Below are 27007 nucleotides of genomic sequence, written 5' to 3'. Positions count from 1 at the left end.
GGAAAAGTTTCCTCATCTTTTTGATTATACATCTAGTGCAGCATCACGATTGCACCGCATTTCTTCCCTCACCTCACACACATCCAGGGCCATAGGGCTGTAAAATACTGAACTTCTAACACATCTTTGTTGAGTTCCTCATCAAAACTGAGGCGGTGAAGCTCCGCTAGAGGGGAGGTCAGGGGGGCCAGTGCCCCCCCCACCCCCCAGATGATCGACATGTCACGACACCAAGTCATTCCTGCACAGTAGGTAGCACTATGTACCACAATGGGTTGTGACTGTTGTGACTGCTCAAAAGCAGCAGGGGGCGATATGCACCATTTGTTTATTGTGATACACCATTTGGACACAGCGCAGTTGACCCAACAGAAGAAGAAGAGAAGGAGAACCGCGAAGAGGGGATAGAGAAATATTGTACAGCTAAGAGGAATATCGTCGATTTGACTCCAAAATTGATAATCTGACTTCAAAGGTAAGTTTTACAATGATTTACTACAACTAATAAGAACAAGTTAGAAACCATTTTGTGCTTAGCCAGGAAATAGTTTCTGGTAATTTAGTTACTACTAGAAGTTGCGAGCATCAAGCTAACAATGCTACAGCTAAAGACACATGTAGACGCCGCCTTAGTGAGCGAATCGGCCAATTGCTACGATACGTCACGTCTGCCAGTCAGACTCGTAATGCACAGAAGGAAAAAGTATTGTAAAGATACTGACGTGTTTACCACTCACGTCTGCCTGAGCAATGTCAGCGAGGATAAATACGGGAAGTAAAAAAAAAGTATCCATCGTGGTGCACCGTGTTATCAGACAGAATGGATCACGACAGTAACATTTCCTGATTATATGACCTGCCAAAATCCTCTGGTCAGTAATGCTCTTCCTTTCTAACAGCGATTTCTAATTAGCTCTGGCATTAAAAAAAAAACCCTACAGAATGAAAAATGTTAGCTAAACTAAGAAAATAACAATCAGATTAGTTACTTCTGGCCAATATAATTACATGGGAAATATTTATTGGCTCAAAAGCTGTCTTCTGGCCACAGTCAAAAATTCTGCTCATAAAATTGTGTTAGGTTCTTTCTTAGCTGTGAAAGGTCATGCTAATGGAGTCATCTTGTACTATAAGATCATTTTCTAACAATTTTCTATGAACGCTGCTCATATGGAATAATAAACTGCAACACTTTGTCAGAGGTTCAGTTTCCCCTAGGAAAGGACATGAACTTGGGACAATTTAATCTGTTACTCCTTTTGCTTTATTATGTTTTCCATAGAATTTTTAATTTATTTTAATTCTTGTGTGTTTAACTTTGTCATTTTCTTTGACGTTTTCTTTTATCTTATCGCGGATGTTTAGCACTTTATTTCAGCTCTGGCTGCTATTAAAGCGCTTTATAAATAAAGTTGATAATGATTATGAACAAAAACAGGTCAGTCGGTCCAGTAGCTGAGAAGTTTTGAATGCTCAACATACGGCCACAGTCTGTTTGCCCTGACCCTACACATTTAAAGTGGGATCTATTAACACTGTAATAGGAAATGATACTTGGCATAACGTGACTGGCTTATTTTTTTTTTCCTAGGGTCAGTTGAGAATGAAAAGACAGGGAGGCAGGATAGACAGCTACTTTATAAAAAGAGGCAAATCAGGCACAAATCAAACAGGGTTCAGCTCTGACATCAGCAGTCCTGGTAGCTCATGTCCTGAGACCAGTCACGAGAGGGAAAGTCAGGCAAACACCAATCCACCGTCACCAGGTCAGAGTATCTTCAGAAACAGTCAAATTACTACTCCGTTTTAGGTTATTTTTACTTGCTGGCTCCTGCTAATGTGTTTCTTTAATTGTTGGTCCAATTATGTTAATGTACTGTTTTTACAACGTAGTTCCATCAAAGGAGGAGTCTGAAAACACAGAGAGCTCCGCGCCTGACCAGGATGATGAGCCAGAAGGGGCAGTTGCAGGAGATACCACTGATCTCTTCTCAGCAGTGTCCAGCACTCCTTTTGCTTTTCCAGAAGGACCCAGTGGTAATTTTACTTACACCAACACCTGCTTAGTAGCTGCACAATTTACATGACATAATGGTCATGTAAATTGTGTTTACATGACCATTGTGTTTGTGTTCCAGATATTTCAAGGTCAAAAGAACAGGGCCCTGTTCAGCCAAGTTTGACAAACTTCCCCAGAACTCAGCATGGAATAAGAAAGAGAACTTTTCACTGCTCCTGGTACAAAGACTATTCTTGGTTAGAATATTCTGTTAGTAAAGACTCCTCCTACTGCTTTGCCTGTAGGCATTTTTCTTTGCCTAATGCACCAGACAGTGTCTTTGCCTCGCATTCCGGCTTCAGTAATTGGAAAAAGGCGTTGTCCAAGGAGTCTGGATTTAAGCTTCACTCAAAGTTAGAGCACCATGTAAATGCAGTGTATGCATGGAGTCAATATAAAAGGGCTAATGAGGAAAATACAACCATGCTAAATTCTATAAACGCAAACCGGAAAAAAGTGGTGGAAGAAAATCGTTATTATATTAAAACAATAGCCGATGTTCTTCTTTTGACTGCAACACAAAACATCGCTCAAAGGGGTCATCAAGAGTCTGAGGACTCTAAAAATAAGAGAAACTTTTTGGCCATATTGGATGAAATAGCAAAGCATGATAAGTTAATTGAAAAAAAGCTTAGAGGATGGTCCAATGCAAAATACACAAGTCCTCAAATCCAAAGTGAAATTCTTCAGGGCTTAGCAGAGATGGTACAGACTGAAATTATAAAAGAAGTGAAGGAATGTGAAGTGTTCAGTGTTATTGCAGATGAAACAAAAGACTTGCAAAAAAAGGAACAAATGTCTGTGGTTGTACGATATTATTACAATGGTGTCATCCACGAAAGCTTCCTATGTTTCCAGGCAGCTGAAAGCCTTAATGCAGCAGGTCTTAGTGAAATGATCATTAACTGTCTTGAGAAACATGGTCTGGACTACAAAAATAACCTAGTGGGACAGGGTTATGACGGCGCATCTGTCATGAGTGGGAAGCATTCTGGTGCATCTGCCAGAATTCAGAGCAATGCCAGATTTGCATTTTATGTTCATTGTAACGCACATTGCTTGAATTTAGTCCTTGTTGACGCTGCCAAAGCAGTCCCTGAGGTCGTTGACTTTTTTGCACTTCTACAGCAGCTTTATAACTTTGTGTCTGGCTCTTATGTTCATCTGAGGTGGCTTGATGTACAGAAAGAGTTGTATCCAGCAGAACAACCCAGGGAGCTCCAGGCACTTTCAGATACGAGGTGGGCTTGCAGGTACAAGGCATGCCGTACCATGAGAGACAGACTTCCAGCAGTTCTGAGATTGTTGCAGGATATTGCATTTGAAAGAAACGGCGAAAGATCAGTGGAGGCGAGGGGTCTGCTTCTTCAAATAGATATCCAATTTTTAGGACTTTTGGTTACCTTTTGTAAAGTCCTTGGTGATGCCAAATGTCTTTCTAACATGCTTCAGTCCAGCACTCTTGACCTAGCAAGAGCTGTAGATCTAGTAGGTGCTATTGGAGACACTTTCCAGGACTACAGAAATGAAAAGTACTTTGATGAACTATGGAAAGAGGTTGAGGAGCTTGCTGAAAGGAGCAAAATCAGTGTAAAAATTGACAGAAGATATCCTAGATTAAGTTCAAAATTTCTTGACTCACTTGTAATGAGCACTATAGGACAGAGAAAATGTGATGATGAGGGCTTCCCCAGATCACTCTTTAATCAGGTGCTTGACTGTCTCATAGTGGAGTTAAAGAGACGTTTTTCACAGAAAAATTGTGAGATCATGCAAGGAGTGCAGTCTCTAAACCCCAAAAGTACAACTTTCTTGAATGAGGAGCCTCTGATTGCTTTTGGACAGATCTTTGAGTCAGATTTAGATGACCTGAAACATGAGGTGCACCAAGCAAAGCGTTTGCTTGATCAGAGAATAAAGAGTGATTTAGACACACCTTCTACTTTGCTTGATTTTACTGTGTTTCTTGAACGTTATAAAGAGGTTTTACATGAATTATTCAGACTTTGCAAGATTGCAGTAGTTAGTCCAGTTAGTACTGCTTCTTGTGAGAGAAGCTTTTCTGCTTTAAAATTGATTAAAAGTAACCTAAGGACAACAATGGCTGATGACAGGCTAAGTCACATTGGAACACTTAGCATAGAGTCAAGGAGGGCACGGGGCCTCAACATGGATGACTTTGTAACATATTTTGCTTCATCTCACAACAACCGAAGGATTTTACTTTTATGAGTGCATGAAGTAGTCTTGTGTTTCTCATCATGATTTAGGTCTTCAGCGACTGGTACTTGTACCAAAGATAGTTTAAGAGTCAGTACATTTGGTCATAGCTGCAGTAAGTTTGAAAATAAAATGCACATGTAGCATCTATTAAGTTTCCATATCATACAACCTTCTTTTTTGAGATATTGTAATTGTGAACTGTGTGACACTGTATTCTCATTGTAAGTCTTGTCACAATGTTGTAATTTAGAGATTAATGTCCACTTATGCTTTGTGTGGCATGCATTGCTAATAAACTGCAAATTACATGAGCAAATCTAATTTCATCAGTCTTTATTTATATATAGTATGTGAATGAAAGTACTCTTACTGTTTTGTCATTGTCATAGTCAGTGGACCCCTTACAGATAGTCGAAATAAAAGTCTAGCTCCGCCACTGCCTTTAACCCCAAACACACAGCCAGAACTGTGAGGGATTAGTTTACACGAAAGTATATATATATATACTTTTGTGTAAGCTAATCCCTCACAGATATATATATATATATATGATAATAATAATATTTGCACAAAGACATCTCAGCCAAGAGTTGCACCTGCAACTATACATCCCACTTCTACATCTTTTTTTTTTTTTTTTTTTTTGTGCAGTGACATAAAATTCCTCCAAAAATAATGTCAAAAGTTTCTGGGTTTATAGAATGACGCTATTGGGGGGGGGAGTTTTAAGGCGTATGCGGATGAGGAGCTCGGCATCTGACTGCTGTTTGCCAGAGCTTAAGTGAGACAGTGAATTTACCTCCATTGGCATCCTACATGACAGCTGGATAACCTCTGAATGATGAATTAATGAGGCGTGTGTGTGCAGACGTGTGTGAAGAGGAGTGTGTCTGGATGCCAACGAGGGGGAGAGCGACCCCCCATTTTGTATTCAGCAGCGCCGCAGCCTCTTTCAACGCTCCGACGGGGAGGAAGGAGAGCGGAATAAAAAGTCAGAGAAAGAAATTTCATGTTCAAAGTGGTGGAGGGGGAGATAAATATCAATGTGAGACAGACGTAGATGTTGTCAGGGTGTGGTCACGGAAGACATGAGGAAGATGGAGAAGAGGAAATATAGAGATGCAAAGATGAGAGTGATGGATGTAAGGAGGAGAGAGTGGACAGCATAAGAGAAGCAGTGGAAGAAAAACAGATGTGTACAAAGGCATGACTTGGAGTGAAGTGGAGAAAGAAGGGAAGCAATGCGAGGAGTGGAGAGAGAGCAGAGGAGGAGGGGGGTAAAGGATGAGCTCATTGCAGTCGCTGGGCTGATGACACGGGGAGCGGAGGGAGGGATGCAGGAGGGGAGGGGTCGCTGCTTGTCTGCGAATCGATAGCCAGCGTCTGAGTGCAGCACACACACACACACACACACACACACACACAAACAGCTGCAGACGGATCTGCCGGCAAAACCAGCATCTGCCTTCCTGTCTTTGCTCCCAAGAAAAACTGTTCAAAATAAACGTAAAAGGACACCTGATTGTGTTGAAGTGTCTCTTATTCCTCCACCTACTGAACTTCAGATGAAGCAGCAGAGAGCAGCTGATTCTCATGTCTGCTGCCTCCTCCATCCCTCCCTCCCTCCATGCCTCCCTCTCTCCCTCCCTCCTCACTCTCTCCAACTCACACATCCACATCCACACCCAAGGATACCCTCACTGCTCCACTGCCGCTGTTTCCCACACTCAGTTATTTTTTTCTTCACTTTCTGCCTCCACCCTCTCCAACTACTAACACACACACACACATATATAACATTTTTGTTTTTTAGTGCTGCCTCGGTGGAGGAAATGCTGCTCTGACCCTGTTGCTGAGACTTCTGTGGATTCCTCCGTCCTTTTCTCTCCTACTTTGCTGCTACCTGTGGAGGTTTTCCGTCGGTTCTCCGGTTCGGCCGTCTCAACAGAGCGCAGAGAGAGAGGGAGCCATGCTGGGTCTGGACGTGTGTGAGTTTGGGGGTCAGATGCTGGAGCTGCTCTGGTTGACCATGTGCTACAGAGGTGAGGCGATAAGTTACTCAAATTCAAGTATTTTTTCTTTTTCTTTTATGCTTCCATAAGCTCATCTTAAGGGTGTGGACAGCTAAATGTTTGCCAAAATTGTATTAATTTTTTCCTCCTCTCATTTTCCTCTATTTGAAATTTTTGCACATTATAATGAAAACGTGTGTGTAAGCATGCTGATGCAGCATGTGCAGCAGTCAAATGATGTCACCAACATCTGCTCTCACATCTAGCGGTTATCCCTCCTTCTGTGTCTGCAACACACTCAACACAAGGCAGCTGTGTGTGTGTGTGTGTGTGTGGGTGTGTGCGCGCGCACATATGCGTGTGTGTGTGTGTGTGTGTGCGTGTGTGTGTGTGTGTCCGTGTGTTTGTGTGATATACTGCAGCAGTTCCTGAGAGTAGCAGACGGAGAAATAATGCTGGGGTTCCCCCCTACATGTAGCGTGACACACTGTGACATTTGCTCCTTTAAAAACATGAGAGAGAGAGAGAGAAACATAAAAAGTGGGCTGGGCGATCCAAAACCCAGCTGAGGTCATCTGAAGAAGAGAGATTGTTGAATCAGATTAGTGTAAGTGGAAATGAATTGGAAGATGAATGTCATGAATGATGAAGTTGCAACTTGTACTGAGGTAGATTTTAAAATTCCCTTTGATTGTAAATCCAATTTCATCTCTCTTCTTCTCCCCCCTGCACCTGCCTTTTGTGCGATCACAGCGGGGGTGGGGGTGGTGGTGGGTTGGGGGTTGAGGGTTCTCCGGTTTGCTTGGTGGTGGAAGGAGGGCGATGTCGTGGCGCCATCTGGTTTTCTCAGGGCACGCTTTGAACAGGACGCAGCTTGAGGATGCCTAATTAAAGCCTGCATGCACTCACCATGAAATAACCTTAATCAATCATAGCATTAAACATTTGGTGCACAAATCTCTGTTCATTGGAAATTGTTCCCCACCTACCACCAACTCAAAACTACATAAACGAGATCAAATATACATGGATTGAGCCCCATTGATGTTTTGATAAATGCGCTTTAGTTAGCTGAAGCTACATCGCATGCTTTTTGTTGCCAGTTCTGACAACTCTTCTCCAACGGGGTTTCCAGAATCTCAATTCTTGCCTACTTAGTTCTTTCCAAAAACCGGGTTTGGTACATGTTTGGTATCAACATCATGTCGGAACACCTGATCTGACCCAAGCTGTCTCCTTGTGCCAGATTTGGAAATTGGCATTCATGAACGACGCAGCTGTTACTGAACCCGATCATAAACTGTAAGGTGCCTGAGCACCAAGCATGGTGGTAGCTGCATAATGCTGGGGGCTGTTTCATTGCCAGTGGTATGATTTTAACAAAAAAATAATTAGCTCAATTTAAATGAATGTTCCTTACCTTATCTTTCTTTATCAATTAAAAACCATCTGAAGACTTTGTGTTATAAAGTAAAGTTGACATTTTTTTCTACACCTATTACTGTTGAAAATCACAACTTAGAGATATCATTGCTGTGAAACTTAATCTACAAACTTTGCAGCAATGAGCCAACGGTGTTTTTACTTAATCTCATATTACACAATGCACAACCTCTGTATCTGCCCCTTGTGAGGACTCACTCACATCGGCATGCCAAATGCTTGAAGAGGCTACAATGGGTCTCTGTTGACAATTTTAATTGTCACGACAGAAAAAACCAACACATAAAATTTTTGATAGGTATTGATGTTTTTATTATTGTTATTATTTATCTCTATAAAGAGTAAAAAAAAAAGTGTCCAGATATATTTACATTTTAATCTGACAAGCCATTGAACAGATTGGATCACTGCAGGAACCAGTAAGCTTTCTGAACATGCCATTCCTCTCCCACCAACATATTGTAAATATTTCAAACACTGAACATGCTCTTTTGCAAAGTATATGTCGTCTTTACGATTTCATCTGTATTGAATCGGCTGCGGGACAAAAAGCAAACCCTGGCTTCTCACCATTAGCACTTGTTTTTAGCATGCTATAAAACAAGGTGTAAAAACGAGGCTATAAAAGCATTTTGCTTTACTGCTTCTCTTGGGGTGTACAATTTCACCATATAGTTTTAAATGATCATGTCTGAAAGCAAGTTTACATTTTAATTGTATTTGTTTTTCTCCCCAATATGACTATCACCCCATATGTTATACAGTTTCACTTGATCTCTAACAGCAACCTTTCATTGCTCAGGTTGTAAAGCTTTTAGCTTAAGTTTAATTTCTGAAATTTGAAATGTCTTTTTACATTGTAAAAATCCTGGTGAATTTTGGTGATTGCAGTTGAAAAAAACTAAACAAAGAAACGTCTTAATGTATCATTTTTGATACATTTTTGATGTTCCTGAAGCCTGGATGTCTACAAAAAAATGCTAAATGCTAGATAAGTGCATCTGTATGAAGAAATCCATCTGCTTTGGAAGCTTGATTTCATGACTGCAAAAGTATTACATATTCCTTATGATGCAAAATAACTTTCAAGAGCCAAACATTTTTGCTTGTTTGTTTTGTTTTTGCATCCAAATAAACTGCTCAATTAAAAACACACACACACACACAAACACACACAAAAAAACAGAATGTATTTCTTGCATTAGCCTTTGAAGGGTTACAATTTATTCCAAAACAGCATTCAAGGTAAGTGTGTCGTTAACCCTCTGTGTGTAAATATAGTGAAGATTCCATCTCTTTCTGTTCAGCAGTGTGGTGGTTGGCTTTAGCGTTGACAGATTGAACATTTCCTCAGATATGCTCCAGGTTACACATCAATTATAAAGTCGTTCTGGCTGCAAAACGTTTGTATTCTCCTGCGATGCCGAATGCTGCGTCCATCAGTCTTCCTTTACTGCCGTTTCTTTCATTGTAAACTTTGATAATGGCTTTGCAGAGGCCTTAAAAGCCTCTTTATCTTCAGCCGCGTGTCCTTTTTGTGTACGAGCGCGCGCGTTTCCTTTCCTCAGAGGTCTCGTTAAAGTATTAGAGCAGAGCGGTGACAGCGAGACTCCAAGGACTATTAAAAAACAACAGTACATCAGTGCTCAAGGCACAAACACACATGCACACTCCCGCAGAGTCCCGACATGAAGGAGGGGAAAAAAGGCGCTTTTCTGAAACGGTAAACCTTATCTGGGTTAAGGTAGGAGGGGGCTGACGGAAAGCAATCACGAAAACAAAAAGATGAGCACTGCAGGGGTGAAAGACGGCATTTAAACTTTGGGAGCTGACAGAAGGATTTAACCTTTTGTTTATTAGGATGCCCCACGGATGCCAGAGTAATTTTAAATGACTATTTCCGCTTTCTTTGCAGCCTTTTTGATAAACGCCAAGATCCATTTTTGCCTCTCCTCGGTTCAGGGTGGAACCTGTAAACGGAGTTTATTCTAAAGATTTGTCCAAAAGCAACGCAGCTGTTCCAGCTGCAACAAGCTGAAGCTTGTTCCTGTAATCCCGTCCTGATAAAAACGGAAAGAAATGGGACTCATCCTGGCTTTGAGCTGTTGCCAAGCAACGAAATAAGAAAAAAAAAAAAGAGAAAGCAAGCAGAAAGTGATCCAAAAAAAAGAGGCAATAATCAAAAATGTGAAATGCAAACAAATGCAGAGCATGACACTTATTGAATGTTGTGCCTTTACTGACTGAAGGAAGGGATGGATAATAAAGCGAGATACGCTGGTATTTTTTATTTTATTTTTGCCTGTCTTCTACAAATGCAACAGAGTCAGAAGTGGCAGAAATATCTATAGTGGGATTTGAGCAAATCCATCTAAGACACTGTTTCACATCATGAAGTGGAAGTCACTTTTTGTGATGACGGAAGAAAAAAAAGATCTGTGATGACGTTTCTAACAAATATCTAAAGCAATGTGGTGAAAAATATCAGCTAATCGAAGGCCTTTTTTATTTGCAACTTTGTTGAAGTTTAAGTCGCTTAATCCACTTTTTTTTAATGTTTTAATGATTTTTGAAGACAAATGCTTTTTGATTTAGCTGCTAACTTTGATAAAGTAAATATCTTAAAATCTAAGATAAAAATAATACGGTGTCCATGTCATTAAAACCTTGTTGACAGCAACAGTGTAGACAGTTTGTACGTTCTGCTTGTGGTTTGCGTCTTATTGATCCCGTCACACAGAGAATCAGTGTGGACAACATTAATTATTCCTGTTGTGTTAGAGTGTAGAGTCATGTAGCTGTTAGCTTTAATCAACATAGTAGTTAGCTAGCCTGGTCATGGACAACAACAATAAACAAAATTTAAAAAAATAAAAAATTCCCTCAGTTGCATTTAGAATATAGTTAACAAATCCAAGTTTTGACTTTTGACGCAAATGTTTGCGTCATCACAAACATTTCACCTCAGATTTGTATTTTCTGCCAATTTCTACTGGAGGAGTTCTGAAAACAGTTTTTGATTTCTAAAGCAGAGATCAGCGCTGTTGAACTGGCTGCTTAGACTTAATAGCTACACATTTAAGCACAGCTGGCTGTGTGGAGTCCCTCAGGGCTCTTTACTCGGTCCTCTGCTGTTTTCTCAGTGTCTCCAGCCTCTTGGTTTGATTATTTTTTAGGGAAACTCTTAAGTTTCGTACCCAATAAGGCTGCCATGTTTTTTGATACTGAGCATAGTGAAGGTTGATCATATTACCTACTTATTAGTTCTTCTCATTTAAAACAGTACCACACATAAAGATATTTCTTGAAATGTTCCTTTTCTGTTTAAATGCATAAAATGATTGTGTTAGAAAAGTGTTGAAATTCTAGCTTTTTTTTCTCCAGCTGAAATAACTGGCCAATTTAAAACGTTTCCTTTAAAAACACCACTTTAAAAATAAACCATGCCTTCATTACACATCGGTTGAGTTACCATAGCTTCATGTGTTGGTGTTCAGTCAAATAATTGGTCGCTTATCTCGCCTTATTACCAATAATTACCTGCCACTCTACGGAGGACAGAATCGACTTGAATAATTCATTCCCAACCCGGATGTGGACGTTTTTATCTTTGACTTCTAATCAGGAATCGCTTGAGATATTCTGTGTTTGTGTTAAATTTTCTGTCCATAGCTGAACGGTGCCTCCTCTCTGCGACGTCCCCTGAAGCAGAACAGATTGCCGTGTTGATTTTTCCCTAAATGTATTGGTTTAGCTGTAAATATCAGCACATGGATAAGTCTTGTGAAATCTAGCATAGAAGTGGTGCTAAAATCGCAGCTTGACTCCACCTTTTGTATAATAATGTGTGGGAGATAACATTTGCTTATGTAAAACTGGGAAGACGGATAAACATAATCACTAATTTATTCTTTTACCTTTGATTGCAGCTAGAGGAAATAATAATGTGAAAATAACCACAGCACTCATTTTAGGAATATCAATGTCTTGGTTTGTGAATATGATATAATTTCCCATGTGCTTTGAGACATTATTGTGTCCATTATCATAGAACCTGCTGACTTGATTATTTTCACAAGTCTGCTGAGTGATGCAGTAGAAGAACTGGGAAGTTAAAGAAGTACTCAGATAGGTTTAGGCAAGTTATTATCAGATTATTAAGTTATTGAGTTATCAAATCCCAGATTGGAGTTGAAACTGTTTCATTGTTCTGAGTCCAGGTGAAAAATTTCATCTGCATTTTGCAAAATTTGGCAAAAATGTTCCCCAACCTTCATCCTTTACGGTTGTTGTTGTTTTTTTTTAAGAATCAGTATCAAAGCACTCAAAAGGACGAGAGACTCTGCCTTTCAAGATGAGCAGTAATAGATTCTGCTCATTTTCAGGTCAGAAGCCTTGAGTTCAAAGAAGGAAAAAGAAAAAAAAACACACACACACTCAGCGGTTTGAAGCATGCGGTGTGTGTAAATGTGTGCGTTTGCACACTGAAGCAGGGGAGGACTGCAGAGTTTGATATGTAAATACAGACTCAGTGAATCATTTATGAAGTCATGTGCTTCCCATATCCAATTTAGAAGGTGGGTTTTTGTGTCTCAGTGTTTGTAATACCTGTAGTCAGTCTACATCTGTTTTGTTTTTGTTTTGTTGTTTTTCTGAATGGACAATAAGTGGATTCGTGGTGCTAATCTGTCAATTATGATGTAATTTGATGTTTCCCAGAACGCGTGGCCTTGAACACAATTGTGCTTTCTTGTTTTGTAGAGTTGTGCTTAATGTTGTGTTTTTGAACGTGTTGTTGTGTTTAGTGGTTTGCCCTTCAGGGCCACCGTAGCTAGATCACTAATAGAGACAGAAACAATGGTCATCACTGTTTGTCGCTGTCCTAGTCTGTCTGTGAATGCAGGTATTTGTGTCTGGACGATTTATGTGCTGTAAAGCCCAGAAGAGTTCACAGGACTTTTTTTTTTTTGTTTTTTTTTGTCCTTCCCCCAACTCATCAAATTACCTCTCTACACAACTGTGGGGTGATTCACACAGTGTCACCTCATTATGAGCAGCAAAACAGAACCGGAGGATGTTAAACAGGGCTGTTAGAGTGCAATGAAACATCACAGAGAGCGCCTCCTGTTCTCCAGATAATTAAGCTTCAGCACATGCAGCTGGAATCTCTAATGAACCGTGATGTACGCACTTTGAGCTGACATCACACCGTTTTGGTCAAAAACAATTTATGTCGACCTAATTAACGTTTCTGCAGGAACAACAGAATTTCCCGGGGATGCTGTAGTGGTTCTGCTGTTAGATCACATTTCTCTAACCTGCTCAGGCCCAAAAGAAGGTGCAGGTAGGAGCTGAACGTTGAGTTACAGTTGTAGCTTGCAGAGCACATGATCAGATGTCTGTGGTTATCGGCACTGGATCAGATTCCCAGATGAAATCAATACCGTGTGGCTGGAATTGGCTTGCATCAAGTAATGCATTGTGCAGATTCTGAGATGTGTTTCATTCGCTTCCAGAGTGCCGAGGCGCTGAAATGCAGCAGGGTTTCTATTATTACATTTGTTTGTATTTTGAGGACATGAGAACTTGTGGGCATTCTCTCCTGAACTAATGTGATTTTCATTATATTAAGCTACTTAACTCGGACACTTTACGACTATCTTGAAGTTTCCTAAACTTTGGTAGCTGTGTAAACATTGTAAAGCATTGCTAGTTCTTTTTTTTTTTTTTAGCTGACCGTGCTTCTAAGAAGCCAGACTTTGACATGTTTAAATTGGTTCTCGATTAAAAGTTTCTCTACACTTTCTGTCAATGTCTTGCTGCTTTTCACTTAAAAAAACAAGAATCAACTCAAACCAAAGTATAAAATGAAAGTATAAAAATGAAGCAAAACAACCGTTTGGCTAACATCACTTAGCACACCAAGCAAAACCGGTCTGCTAGGGTACTGTTGTCAAAATTGACTTTGGCCACTCACTTGCTCTAAAGTTGTCCTTTGGATTACAATATTTATTGAATAAAAAGCACTTTAAAAAATTTTTTTCAATCAATGTATTGAAATAACCACAAATCACAGTTTTTGTCAAATGTGTTACTCTGCAACCTTGGATGGCTGAGGGTAATGTAAAAGATGATCTTTCCTGTGATGCTGTGGTATGAGAAAAACGAGACACACACCTTGAGCTTCCTTCACATTCAACCGGAATATTTATTCTACTTCTGTGTTATAAACACACTTCGTATACAACATACTTCAGATATCACATACTTCAGGTATTGCATACTTCAGGTATCGTATCCTTCAGGTATCACATACTTCAGGTAGAGAACCATTAACTTCATTACATCAGAAATGACTGTAATATATCTTTAAACCAAACAATCATTCTTTTAACATGCTCTATTTAGCATTATGAATTCTATCAAAATACAAAATTAATTCACAAATAACTTTCACTTCTCTAAACCATATTAATTTTGTAGTTAGTGCTTTAAATTCAATACCTTACCTTCTTTTTTGAGACCTTTTGTATTTAACTATCAAAATAAAATATATAAAATATATTTTAACATTTAAGCATCTTAGCTTTTAACAATGTCCATTGTTTCAGTAGAACAATAATATTTTACATCTTGCATAAACAACTATTCTCTCAATATCAAACTGAAAAAGGCGTAATGCTCCTTTAATACTATGCCTCGGTTTCAAATGAAGATATAGTTTATCTGGTTTTTCAACAAACCCATAAAAAACATCACATTTATAAAATAAAGAAACCAGAACAATGTCCTTTGAGTGAGAACTCTCTTAAAAAGTGCAAAATACAAGTTCAAATAAACCCCGCTGTCCTTCAGCTAGCTCCTCAGCTAGCTCTCACACACACGTGTAGAGGCCCGCTAGCATTAGCTCCAATTAGCCTTCATGAACAAGTCCCGTTTTCGTACGCAATAACAATTACAAAACGAACTTCGAGACTCATTAGTTGAAATTCGATTCAAGAACCTTTTCAACTCTTCCAAGAGACTAATATATATGCATAAAACGCATTTTTACTGACCTGTGGTATGAGAAAGACGAGACACACACGTTGAGCTTCCTTCACATTCAACCGGAAGATTTATTCTTCTTGTGTGCTCAATCTTCTCTCTACCACCAACGCGGCAGCGCCCCTAGCGGTTGTGTGTGGAATTGCATAGGACTAACTAAAATTACACTAAAGAACTTAGTACAATGAGAAATTAAAGACACAAAAATAAAAATTATGTTGGGGTGCCTATTTTCTTACTTATTGTTTTTATTTACTAAGAACTCGTTTTTCACCCCTCAACAAATGCTATGTCAACAAATTGGTTTTAAATTCGGACTATTTTCGTTACAATCTTTAAACTATGGAGGTTTTCCTCAACCATGTGGTGGATTTGGCAACATCTTTGAGAATTCAGTTTCTCCTGGAAACCATAAGCCAGAAAGGAGCCAATAGTTTGCATAATTTGGGCCTGTTCAGGCTCTGTAGCTGAGACAAAATCAGCTCTAGACGTAAGTAAAATATTTACTTACTTCTAGAGTTTCTGTTCTACTCTATGTATCAAAAAAAATTTAAAATGGAAGCACACGCGGATTCATTGATAATAATAAGCCAACTGTTAAAATATAAATATGTATGATGCAAAATAATTGATCCTCCTGTCATCTTCAAAGGTCTACTGGCTGACAAGAGTAATTTGGCCATCGAGGAGGAAGATGAGGACAGGAACCTGAACTACAACCCTCCAGCTCAGAAGTCGCTGCAGGAGATCCAGGAAATGGACAAAGACGATGAAAGTCTGGTGAAGTACAAACAGACCCTGCTGGGCCCGGAAGCAATGAGTCCAGGTTAGCGAGCCTCTTTGCGTAAACTTGTTGTTTACTCTGGTGTCCGGCTTTACTGCAGACTTCATAAAAAATATTCCCTCACTACAGGGTAATTGCTCTGGGCATAACTCACACACACACACACACACACACACACACACACACACACACACACACACACACACACACACACACACAATGCAACAACAGACTTGCTCGCCTCAGCATCTCTAACCCGGGCACCAGCAGGCTGCGATAGCGGATCCTTAATGGCTGCAACACAAAACGGCCTCCTGCGTGCAGCTCTGCATTCAGCCAGCGTTACTGGGAACCAGAGAATGGAAAGACAAAGACGAGCAGAGAAGTCAAGCTGGACATCTTCTCCCCAGAAAATGGGCGTACATTTGAATATTTGGACCGCCACTCAATTAAACGTGGACACATTTTGGTATTGATAGAAACATCAGATTGGTTGTTGTTTTACTTCCCGCTTGCGTATATCAGGACGCCGAATAGTGACATTTGTTGAGAATCAGTGACGTTCAGTTCGGATGAATTCGGCCTGAACGTTAGGTCGCATTTGAATCGGATACGTATCGGATACGGGTCACATTCGAAAAGAATCCGACCTGTGCTGTTCACACTGCCATGAAAAGATCAAATACATGTCGTATAACGTCAAAAAAATCGGAATTGGGTCATTTTAGGCTGCAGTGTGAACGCAGTCTAAAAGACAAGGTATGGAGCTCTGGTAGTGCCAAATTTATTTATTTATTTATTTTTACATTTCTGTGATTTTAATGTAATTTTTTTCCAGTAAAATGTGAATAAATTTGTTTTAATTTTTCTGTTTTTTTACACTGTATTCCCAATACTTTCACTTAAATTGGGGTCAATTATAACAACTTCTTATTGTTTTATTATAATTAGGTGATAAATAAAAATGAAAAACAAACAATTTTAGATATGTAAAAATAAGTTTAGTAAGTTGCCAACCTCTGCCAAAGGCAAAATGTTTTTTAATATAACCTCTTTAGTTTACCTTCGCTGCATCAATCTTTGCACAGGGAATGTGGATCTATGGTTTACAAACGTTTGTAGCTTTCCCTATGATATTTATAACAGGTTAATTATACTCTCAATATAGGGACAAAAAAAAAAATCAAAATTATTTCATTTTTCCATATTCATGTTCTCTGAAACTACAACTGCTGTGATAGATATGCTTCTGGTGGAAGTGTTAGCTTTATTTTGATACCAAGATGAATGAAAATGAATTAGATTTTCGTTATTTTAACACGTCCGTTTCAGAAACTACCACTGGCATCATTGCAAATCAGAGAATGGAAAAACAAAGAGAGGAGATGTCGAGCTGTAAATCTAGGTTTTTTCAGTCTCTGTACAAACACTGGACAGGTTGTAAACAAACTTATTTAAACAGTGATTGCTGAACATGAAAGCAAAAACGCCTTTTAAGCTATTGTTGGTTAATTTAAAATGAAAGCATCATTTTCAACTGTTTTCTCCTTCGAACCTTGTTTCCGCCAGACCCGACTGAGCCCAACGTCAGAGTGACCAGACTCATCCTGTTGTGTGACGATGCTCCTGAACCAATCACCATGGACCTCACAGGTACCCCAGTCCTCCTCATCTTCAGCTCTTTGGGTTGGATTGTTTGTTTTTTTTTTTTACTCAATAATCTAAGCTCAATGACAAGCCACACTGACAAATGACGAGGCAGAATGCCTTACAGCTGCACTCTTTCATGCATTTTATTGAGATTTTATGAGGTAAAAAGAACACCTCCAAGTAGTTTGCAAAACATTTGTGTGTGTTTGTATTCTGCCTCCCAATTAAAGCTGCAAAAAGGTTTTGTTTTTTTCTTTAATTTATGGCCATTATATAAGTTTGCTATTATTTTAATTATGTTTTGCTTCAGAAGAGTCACCCCCACAGCATGATGCTTACACCACCATGCTTACACACGTTGATATCGGGTTTAGTGTTATTTATTGTGTTAGTTTTATGCCACGCATCAAGTTTTGTTCGTAAACCAAAATGTTTAGCTTTGGTCTCGTCTTACTAACGTGCCTTCTCCGACATGTTTGGGAGAAGGGGAAAGAAAGCAAAGGTACGCCACACTTATCATATTTATCTTGAGTTTAATGATTATTCAGCTGCAGCATAACATCCTCCCCAGATCAGACTGAAGTTGGGTTTGTGAGAATGAGCAGAGTTAAATGTTTGCTCAGCGGACAGCAGCGGTGACATCTCCCTCCTCCTGGACAACTCCTTGCAGGGATTCAGAGGAATGCTTGACTTTCTGTCTTCATCAGCGTTAAGGAATCGTCCAATTAGCATCTGAGCACAGTTGGAGTCTGTACCGAAGTTAGCAAAAGGTGTTCGAGGTCATTTCTCCCAGAATTCAAACTGGTGAAATTAACCTTTAATTCCTCTAAGAGATTCGCCTCTTCACAGTCGCAGACGCACACATTCACATGTTCGCTCACAAACGACACAGGCTGCAGATGGGAAAGGTCAGCTGGTTGCTAGGAAATACGAAACACTGTGATGTTTTTTTGTTTTTTTTTTCTTTCAAAAGTCCAAACGCAGAGCGATAGACTACACCATGTTTCAGTGTGTGATGGGAAATCTGTACCGTATGGAGGGAACACTCTGTTCAGACCAGACTTAACCGCAGCCCTAAGACCTGGACTACGTCAGACATAGAGAGTGACAGGTGGCGAGCGATCATCAGCAGACAGGTTTTAGTTTCAGATCTGATTTTTAAGTCTGGCTGAATCATATGGACCGTCAGTCTTATTAGAGCTGAAGGAACCTTCTTTGCAGACGAAAGCCCTGTGTTATGTTTTAATTTCCTTGTACTATAACTAAAGCATTTGGCTTTGAAATATTAACAAAGTAAAAATGAATCTGGTTTATTGTTAAATATGTGGGTTTTTTTTCCATGAGTCATCATTCTGTTCAAGAACAAGTCAGGCTTTGCTTCCCAGAAATTTACAGAGTTTTGGTATAATATATGCTGCATATCTTTCCAAAACCAAAAGTCTAAAGTCTTTGTGAAGAGGCTGGATGAAGCCGGTTGAGTGACAGTCGCTGTCCACAGGGAAAGTTGCACCGACATGGGCTGAAATGCTGGTCAGAGAAGAAGAAGACAAAACATGAAAATTCTGATTATTTCCAGCAAATTAATTTCCTGCCTGAAGTTCAATTTTGACCATTACTACTTTGGGAAGATGTAGGGGGAAGCATTAAGTTATCAAGACATTCTGCTGCGGGAGGGACTGGTGCACTTAAAAACACTAAGCAAACTATTTTATAAAGCTTGTCGAAAGATATCGGCATGTTTGAATCAAGCTACATTGTTTTAAGAGTTCATTCTACCATATGGTTAGTGGGAAAGTAATAAAATGAACAGTCAGAGACCTGCCCTTTAATTTGACTAATTCAGATTAAAATTACTTGACCACTTACATCTTGTGAAACAATTATTAAAACAAACATGCATGGCTTTAAACATGCACTTTACAAATTATGTTACATATTAGAAGCATTAAACAATTTATAGACGGAACATGACTTGACAAAATTTACATCTCTTGCATTTTTTAAATTTTTTTTTATCATCTTTAACTCAGCTGTGATTTTCTGAGTGATGCTACATGCCAGATCAAAGCTCAACACATCAGACTGAGGCAGGATAAAGGAGCAGGGAGCTAAGAGAGAAGAGCACTTCTCAGGTATTTAATGATTACATGTCTGCAGCCTCTGCATGAGGGTGTCATCAGGCTGACAGCCGGCCCTGATGGGAGGTACGTTCAGCCATCAGGACGGATCTTCTGACTGTTTTCCCATGCAAGGAAAACGTCTGTTTGTCAGGAAGCATGATTAGGCAAACGAAGAATGAATAATTGTGATACTCCTGTATGTTGGTGCCCCGGGTCTGAAGGAAATGTCTCCGAGATGGGGCGTCTTCTCTTGCCTTCCTAGTTCAGATGGACTGAGCCAGTGAAAAACTGTCCAAACAGCCAGGAATCACCATGCAGGCTGCGTGCAGCACTGAAATGGCTGCTCTAAGCAAACGCATATTTTATTCAGTATTTGTGACAGTACAAATTCCACAAAACACATTCCACAAATGTGCATTATGATGTAGAAAAAGGAATTGTGTTGTTGAAGTAAAACCACTGAAATTGTTAACTTGATCATTACTATATACGATGTACTGTATTTATATGTCAGATATGTGAATGTTTGTATAGATAAGCCCAGTGGCTTTTGTACAAAATGGACTTTCCGCTGGAGTCTTTAGCGATCCTGTTAGAGCAACGTGGCATTGCAATGTGTGTCTGCTATTGGCTTAGAGGGGCAGGCATGGCGAAGAGGAGCCAGACCAATTTAAACTCTTTAAAATGCTTTCAAACCTGAGGTGAACGGAGATTTGGATCGTTTAGGATCATTTCCCCCGTATGAGACTCCGCCTTCTTCACAGATTTTCTCTAGTTTTGCTTTTCTGTCAGTCAGACATTTTTTCAGATGATGAAGAAGTGGGTCAAAATCCCTCCGCTGCCATCTAAAACATTCGTTGGCAGTGAAGCTGCCTGTAGTGGCACAGCCATTCGTTGGCTTTTGAACTTTTCATGTGGCGATTATTCATATGGCACACATCACTGACGCTGTGCGAGTCATTATCCTTGGACTGTGATGCATCTCCAGCCTTCTGGCCCCCTGAGGCCCGGCGATGACTTTGTTGGGTTCTTGTGTTACAGGGGCCTTTTTGCCGAGTAAGCACGTTGCTGCATATCGATGCGTCCCAACGCTCCTGACAACGAGCGGGCTGAATGTCAGTCAGGTTTCCTATCAGGTTTCCTATCAGGTCACTGGCGTTTTTTTCTTTTTAATGCTATGTTGAATAAAAACCCCTAAAGATTCATCATATAATTCATCCAAATGAGGCGTATCTTAGTCTCATATGTTAGAGCAAAACACTTGGAAACACCAGGAGGTCGAATGGATGTAACCTGACACAACATGTTTGGAGATTATTTTTAGATGCATTCATTGGAATTAAACTGCACAATTTTACACTGCTTAAAATAAATAGAATGAGCAACTTTGCAAATGCTTTTGTTTTTGGTGTAATTTAGTTAGGTAGTTATTTTGGTCGTGCATGCTTCACAGCTCAGGCTGCCATCAGTAGGAATGTCTGCTCTCTGTTCTGACTGAAAGCTCCTGATGACCAGAGTTGAACTCAGCTGTTCTTTGACTCCTTAACCGTCTCGTTGACGGGCTTTATGTGACCAAAATCAGCTCGTTTTTACTGCTGATGTTCAGAAAAGATTTAGTCCAGAGTTTTTTCTTGTTGTTGTCGTTTTTAATTTGTGTTTCTCGTGTTTTTTGAGAGTTAAGTTCTGCATCGTGTTTTACAAATGTTCTAATAAAATCAAATATCTGCTTTGGCTTTACACAGATTGAGATTTCCTCTCCTTCTTCCGCCAGGCTTTTCACCGTGTGTGTCATTCTTGCAGTGCCTTACCATCTAGTGCAAAAATCAGTTCTGTTCAGCGTCTGCGCTGCAGAATATCAGGTCCGCTGTGTGCAGTCTTGAGGAAAGCAGGTAGACTGCTTCCCCGACTGACCTACTTTCCGCCCTCCAACGCTCCCTAGGGAGGCCGGCGTTTTTCCCTCCGCCGTCTCTCTCCTGAGGCCCAGGAAAGCTGAGGAGATGAATCAGAAAATGAGGAGAAGGCAGTTAGATTCAGCTCTGCGGTTATTGGAGGGAGACGGGTGAAATAAAACGAAACGGCAGTGGAGACGATGAAGTGATTAAACTCTTGATAGAGTCATTTCATCTGGACTCCTTTTCAGAAGTCCAGGGCGAAAATGCAATGACAAACTTTGTAATTGGAGTTTTTTTTTTTTGTGTGGAAATTACTAATTCTGCATCTGATTGTCTTGCAGAAGCAACTAAAACTTAGTAAAACTGCAGCTGCTAAATTTGTGAAACCCAATATTTGAGTCAGTGGCAAAAACCTCTGGACGTTTACATGCCAGAATGTAAATGTCTGTGTATATATATTTATGTTTTTAAATGCGAAGACACCAATTGAGACGTGGAGGACGTCTTAGACATCCACCCTCTCGTTCTTCTTCCTCACTTCAGATCCCTGCTGCTTTTCTATCCACTCATTTCTTTATATCTCCTTTATCTCTTCCTCTTCTTCTTCCTTTATCTCTCTCCATTAGGGAGCACTCCGGACTCGGGACTGGCTTTAAATTGAGATATAAAGTGATTAGATGGTTGATGCATTTCTGATTGTGGTGTGTGTGTGTGTGTGTGTGTGTGTGTGTGTGTGCGTGCGTGCGTGCGTGCGTGCGTGCGTGCGTGCGTGCGTGCGTGTGTGTGTGTGTGTGTGTGTGTGTGTTTTCCTCCAGTGGTCCATTATGCTTTTTTTTTTTTACTGTATCAGTATAAATGCACTAAACCTGACAAAAGTCAAATCTGACAGCCAGAAAGGACAAAAAAAAAAGAGGAAGAAATCACTTACATGTTTTTATTTCTCTGGAGTTTGCTAAGAAGAGAAGAGAAAATTCACGTGCATTTACATTTTGTATTTAACGCAGACTATGTGGTGCTAGTAACTCTCTGTCTGTGTGCAGGAGAGCTGAGCGCTCTGAAGGAGACCAGCTTCACCTTACAGGAAGGAGCCAAATACAGGCTGAAGGTTTACTTCAAGGTACGCTGGATCCTTCACGTTTGTTTGCGTGTGGATGGAAAAGACGAGGTCGAGTGCTTACTAGTTGGAGAAAAACAGACGAAACAATGCACATCCATCCATCCATCCATTTTCTAACACCCTTGTTCCTTAGTGGGGTCGGGAGGGTTGCTGGTGCCCATCTCCAGCTAACGTTCCGGGCGAGAGGTGGGGTCAACCTGGACAGGTCGCCAGTCTGTCGCAGACAATGCAGAAAAAATAACAATATAGGATTTTGTTTTGTTTCTGGTATCAAGAGAATGAATTACCAGGTAATTCTGGTAATCTTCGACCAGAATTACCTGAAGTGATTAGGTCTTGTTGAATTATAGGTTCAGTATTAATGTAAAACTTTCTTTTAATTATTTATTTTACTTGAGTTAAATGGAGGTATTTCTGTGCAATCTGTTTTCGCATCCACCTGAATAATGTGTAGTTGCGCCACTGCGTGTGTGTGTGTGTGTGTGTGTGTGTGTGTGTGTGTGTGTGTGTGTGTGTGTGTGTGTGTGTGTGTGTGTGTGTGTGTGTGTGTTTTGAGCACTTCTCAAATCAAAGAGAAACTGTGCTTTGGGGACCTCTGCTGGACAAATCCTGCCACAGCCTTTTGCAAAAACCCATAACTGGATTCTCTGAATTTTGCAAATTTTCTTTAGAACCAGTTTGGGATAAATAAAATGTATTTAAAAAATAAATAAGAAAAAAGACTTTAACTAACAAATACCGTCTAAATCTGTGTGTGTGTGCGTGTGTCTGTGTTATTTTTACAGGTGAACAGAGATATTGTGTCTGGCCTGAAGTATCGTCAAGTGACCTACAAGAAAGGAGTACGAAGTAGGTTCAGATTGGTTTGTCTTGTATATTGCAGGTATATATTTTTATCTTAAAAGCTCACACACATTCTGTGTTTGCCAAACAGAGAACACCGCCGTGTGCATGATGGGAAGCTATGGCCCACGAGCAGAAGAGCAGGAGTTCCTGTGTCCCGCTGATGAGGCGCCTAAGGGGATCATGTCCCGAGGTCAATATGCGGTCAAGTCCTGCTTCACTGATGACGACAAGAAAGTCTACCTATCTTGGGAGTGGATCCTCAACGTCAGCAAGGATGGGAATTAACGGCGGAGTGTGAGGATGATAATGATGATGATGATGAATGCTTTCCCTTCTTCCTCTCCTGCTTTTTATTTTCCGTACCTTGCCACTCTGTCATCTTCTTCCTTTCCGTAATCACGCTCGCTGAGACAGGAAGCTGTTTGCAGGTGTCTCGTCACATTTTCTTTACACTTTCTTCTTTTCTAGGTTATCTCGATTAATCCTGATGAGCTTTATGCCTTTCATGTTTCTCCTTTCTGCCTTATCTTGTCATGTGGCCTATCACAGAGAGTCAGTTTTAAGCACATAATGAAACGTGGCAGAAGGATATTTAACATGGGATGGTGTAAAACTATAGAAGATGCAGGAACCTGCAAGATCTGTTTGTTCTGATTTACTGAAAGATTGTTTTTGGGACAGTCAAGGTAGTGCAAAACACTGACAGGAAGGCGAACACGCTGCTTAAAACCAGGGAGCTGATCCAATTAAATCCTCTTGGACACCAAGGAGGAACTCTGGACAGTAATTAGTGTCTCCAGCTTCAGATGTCCAGCATCACCCACTGTGCCGAACCCAAACAAACGCACACAACGAATGCAGGAAAAAGACGTGCTCCTTTCAGCTGTCAATTGCTTTGGGAATCATCGACCCGTTTCACATTTATGTACGTTTAACAACCGCAAGAACGAAAAAGAGATGCAGTGATATTTTCTGCGATCGTGTTTCTTCACGTGTCTTTTAACTGGTGTGCATCGAGTCTTTGATGGGGGGTTTGATTGGTGTGTCGAGAGTTGCGGTCAGAAGAAAAAAAAATGTTTGTGTGAGTTATTTTGTTTGAGTCCATGTTTTTGTGATGTAAAATAATGCAGTAGGTCTGAGATATTCTCCCTGACAACAAACGTTTTCTAGAAGAAGTGATCTGATCTGGATGCAATAGTATGAAAAGATAACAGACGTACACTTTATATGTAATACGAACACACGTTTTATGGTGGGAAATGACAAAGTACGATGTGAACTGAAATTAAAATCAGTGGGTGGATTAATCAATTAATTAAAAATTAACTCATTTTGACTGTGACTCAGTGGAACCAAACTAGTTTGGAAGCGATAAACACGTGATAGAACCAGAGATTGGACATGGACGTCTAGCATAAACTGCTTCAGTAATCCTGGTACTCCACCCAACACCTTTGTGGTAAATATGGAGATCAGCAGTGGTGGGGGGAGGAATATTTTTTTCTTTGACAGAGAAGCATATATGCCCTAATCTAATTGTATCTGGAAAACAATACGGTTTTCTACATTTTTTCGCCTGGATTTTAATTCAGACTGTCAGAATAACCGGGGGCCGTTCTAAAACACATCACACTAAAACTTAAAAAGATTCAAGGGGTATGAATCGTTTTCAAAGCTTCTTCCGTATAGTAAACATTACAGAAACTTTTAACTTTTACTTACACTCTACAAAGACAAGTATTAAACTATTTCCAATGTCCTAAGTCATCTAACACTGTGCTAAACACAGTGAAGCTGAACTACAAGCTTCACATGTGCTGCCATCAACAGCAGAGCAAAGACAGCTGTGTCTAAACGCACTTTACTGACTTTTCAACACTCGTAGTTTCATAACTTTCCATCACTCTGGGGTCATAAGCTTTTGTTGTAAAAAGAAAATGATTAAAAAGCATATATGTTTTGAACCAAAAAGCTAAATTGCAGTTTAAAGGACATTTCAGAACAAGAAAACATTTTAAAAAATGACAATACAATTATTTTCAAATAAAAAAACAAGTCTTTTGAGCCAACTTTATGCCACCGCTGGACCAGTTAGTGCATTAGTCAATTAGTGAGTCCACAGCTGGACAGAAAATAATGTTACATTCGATGTTTGCTGTTTCCAGTACAAAACCTCTTCTGAGAACAGCGAGACTTAAAACAACGACTGCTCGTGAAATAAAACGGAAATAAATTGTGTTTTGTGATCAACTTATTTGCAGGAAAGGGCTGATGAATGCTCGAGTACATCAGAGTGACAATACTAGTCACAAGAGAAGCAGATATGACATCTATCTGAATGCTGCATAAAGAAAAAAAAATCCAGTTAAGCTTTTAGTAACAATAAGTTAATAATCATTTTGTTAAATTAAAGGTAAACTGAAAATATGATTAAGTGCTTTTAAATCCCTGTAGGGTGCTGGTTTGTTGAGTCTCCTAAGTGTTGCACTTGGACAACATTTCTCTTGATTCCCTCATCCTCACTTGATAAATTGCGATAATTGCAACACTTTATAGAATGAACTGGGACAGGAACCCTTGGAATAGTTACTTTGTGTTATGAAATGATGCCAACAATCAGCATTTCAAATGTGACATCATCATTTTTTTAGCATTCTCTGCTGCTGCTTTCTGCTGGTTTGCTCTCACACCTTTTCTCATAATTCTGAATTTCAGACTTGAAAATGAATATAATCAGCTTGTGCTATGAGCCTTAGCACAACTAAAGTGGAAAATGATCAAAATGATGATAAATGCCTTTTAACTGCCGTGTTTAATGTTTGGTCTTCTTCAACCAGGCTAAAATTCTTGTTTAGTTGTTTTCATTCCCATTCATTTAGTTTTTTTGGGGGGGTTTTGGCACTTTTTGAAAGAGCACACGGGTGAAAACCTGTACCTGAACTGTGTATACTGTAGAAAGAAATGCATGTAGGTCCTTTGATACTATTCACATAAAAAAAAAACTGAACTAAATCCTCTTTTCTCTTGTAGATATCATGGATGTGAGATGTAAATAAAGTTTTGCTTTGAAGCTATGACATCTTTGGAGTACATGGATACCTCGTAGAATACGCGAAATAACACTCCTGTGCTGTGTTTGAGTATGCCGTTGTCATTGTAGGTGAACATATTTGGACTTACTGATAAATGAAGCTCCGTTTGAGTGAACTGTTGTGGTCTGAGACTAATTGTAAATGTTGGCTTGTTGGGTTTTGCATGATTCAGCGAGATTCTTTATTAAGGAATTTAAGGAACTTAATGTCACACAAAAATTAAGAAGAAAAACGATTAGCACATTTCTTGTGATGTCAGCGCCTGCTGAAAGAAGCAGGCATAGTTGGTGCAAGGTCAGGCTGAAAGACACAGAAGCCTGGAAACTCTTTGTATCTTTTTGCCTCCTGCAGCTAAACGACCAAGAGCTGCATCGCTGTCAAATTCCAGTATCATGTATTGTTTAATAAAGGTAATTTAAAACAGCTGCTAAGGTGTCTTGTTTGAAATGTTTATCCTTTTTGAATCAAGAATAGAGCTTTCCTAAAGTCATTAAATGTAATAATAAAATTATAAATATAAGTCCTGGATGGATGGATTGATTTGTTGCAATTTTGATAAAGTCAACTTATACTTTCTTAGACTTTCAAAAAAATGAAAGCCATGGTATAAAATCCTTGAGTGACTCTACATGAGTTAGGCCAGAAACCCTCCACTAGGGGGCACTGTAAGGTGGAAATGTTTATTTTGCAAAAAAAACTGAAGGGATTTTTTTTGGGGGGGG

At 39.7% G+C, this 27007-nt stretch overlaps 1 protein-coding gene and 1 long non-coding RNA gene across 2 annotated transcripts; both read left to right on the top strand.

The window, feature by feature from the left end:
* The first annotated feature begins 217 nt into the window (after positions 1-217).
* LOC145552488 (uncharacterized) lies at positions 218-4603 on the top strand. Its single transcript, XR_014088547.1, has 2 exons — positions 218-2037; positions 2139-4603. It is a non-coding gene; the product is annotated as an uncharacterized LOC145552488 (long non-coding RNA).
* A 1318-nt stretch (positions 4604-5921) lies between these two features.
* On the top strand, positions 5922-26711 carry arhgdig (Rho GDP dissociation inhibitor (GDI) gamma). The gene is made up of 6 exons (XM_008415712.3): positions 5922-6324; positions 15437-15610; positions 17138-17221; positions 22271-22347; positions 23133-23196; positions 23282-26711. The coding sequence occupies exons 1-6, from the start codon at positions 6252-6254 to the stop codon at positions 23476-23478; spliced, it is 669 nt and encodes a 222-aa protein (XP_008413934.1). The 5' UTR covers positions 5922-6251; the 3' UTR covers positions 23479-26711.
* Positions 26712-27007: the final 296 nt, after the last annotated feature.

Source organism: Poecilia reticulata, chromosome 8 (assembly GCF_904066995.2).
Source record: "Poecilia reticulata chromosome 8, P_reticulata-male-v2, whole genome shotgun sequence".
Classification (NCBI taxonomy): Eukaryota; Metazoa; Chordata; class Actinopteri; order Cyprinodontiformes; family Poeciliidae; genus Poecilia; species Poecilia reticulata.
Note: the sequence above shows the minus strand (reverse complement) of the source record. Positions and strands in the feature narration are given on the sequence as shown.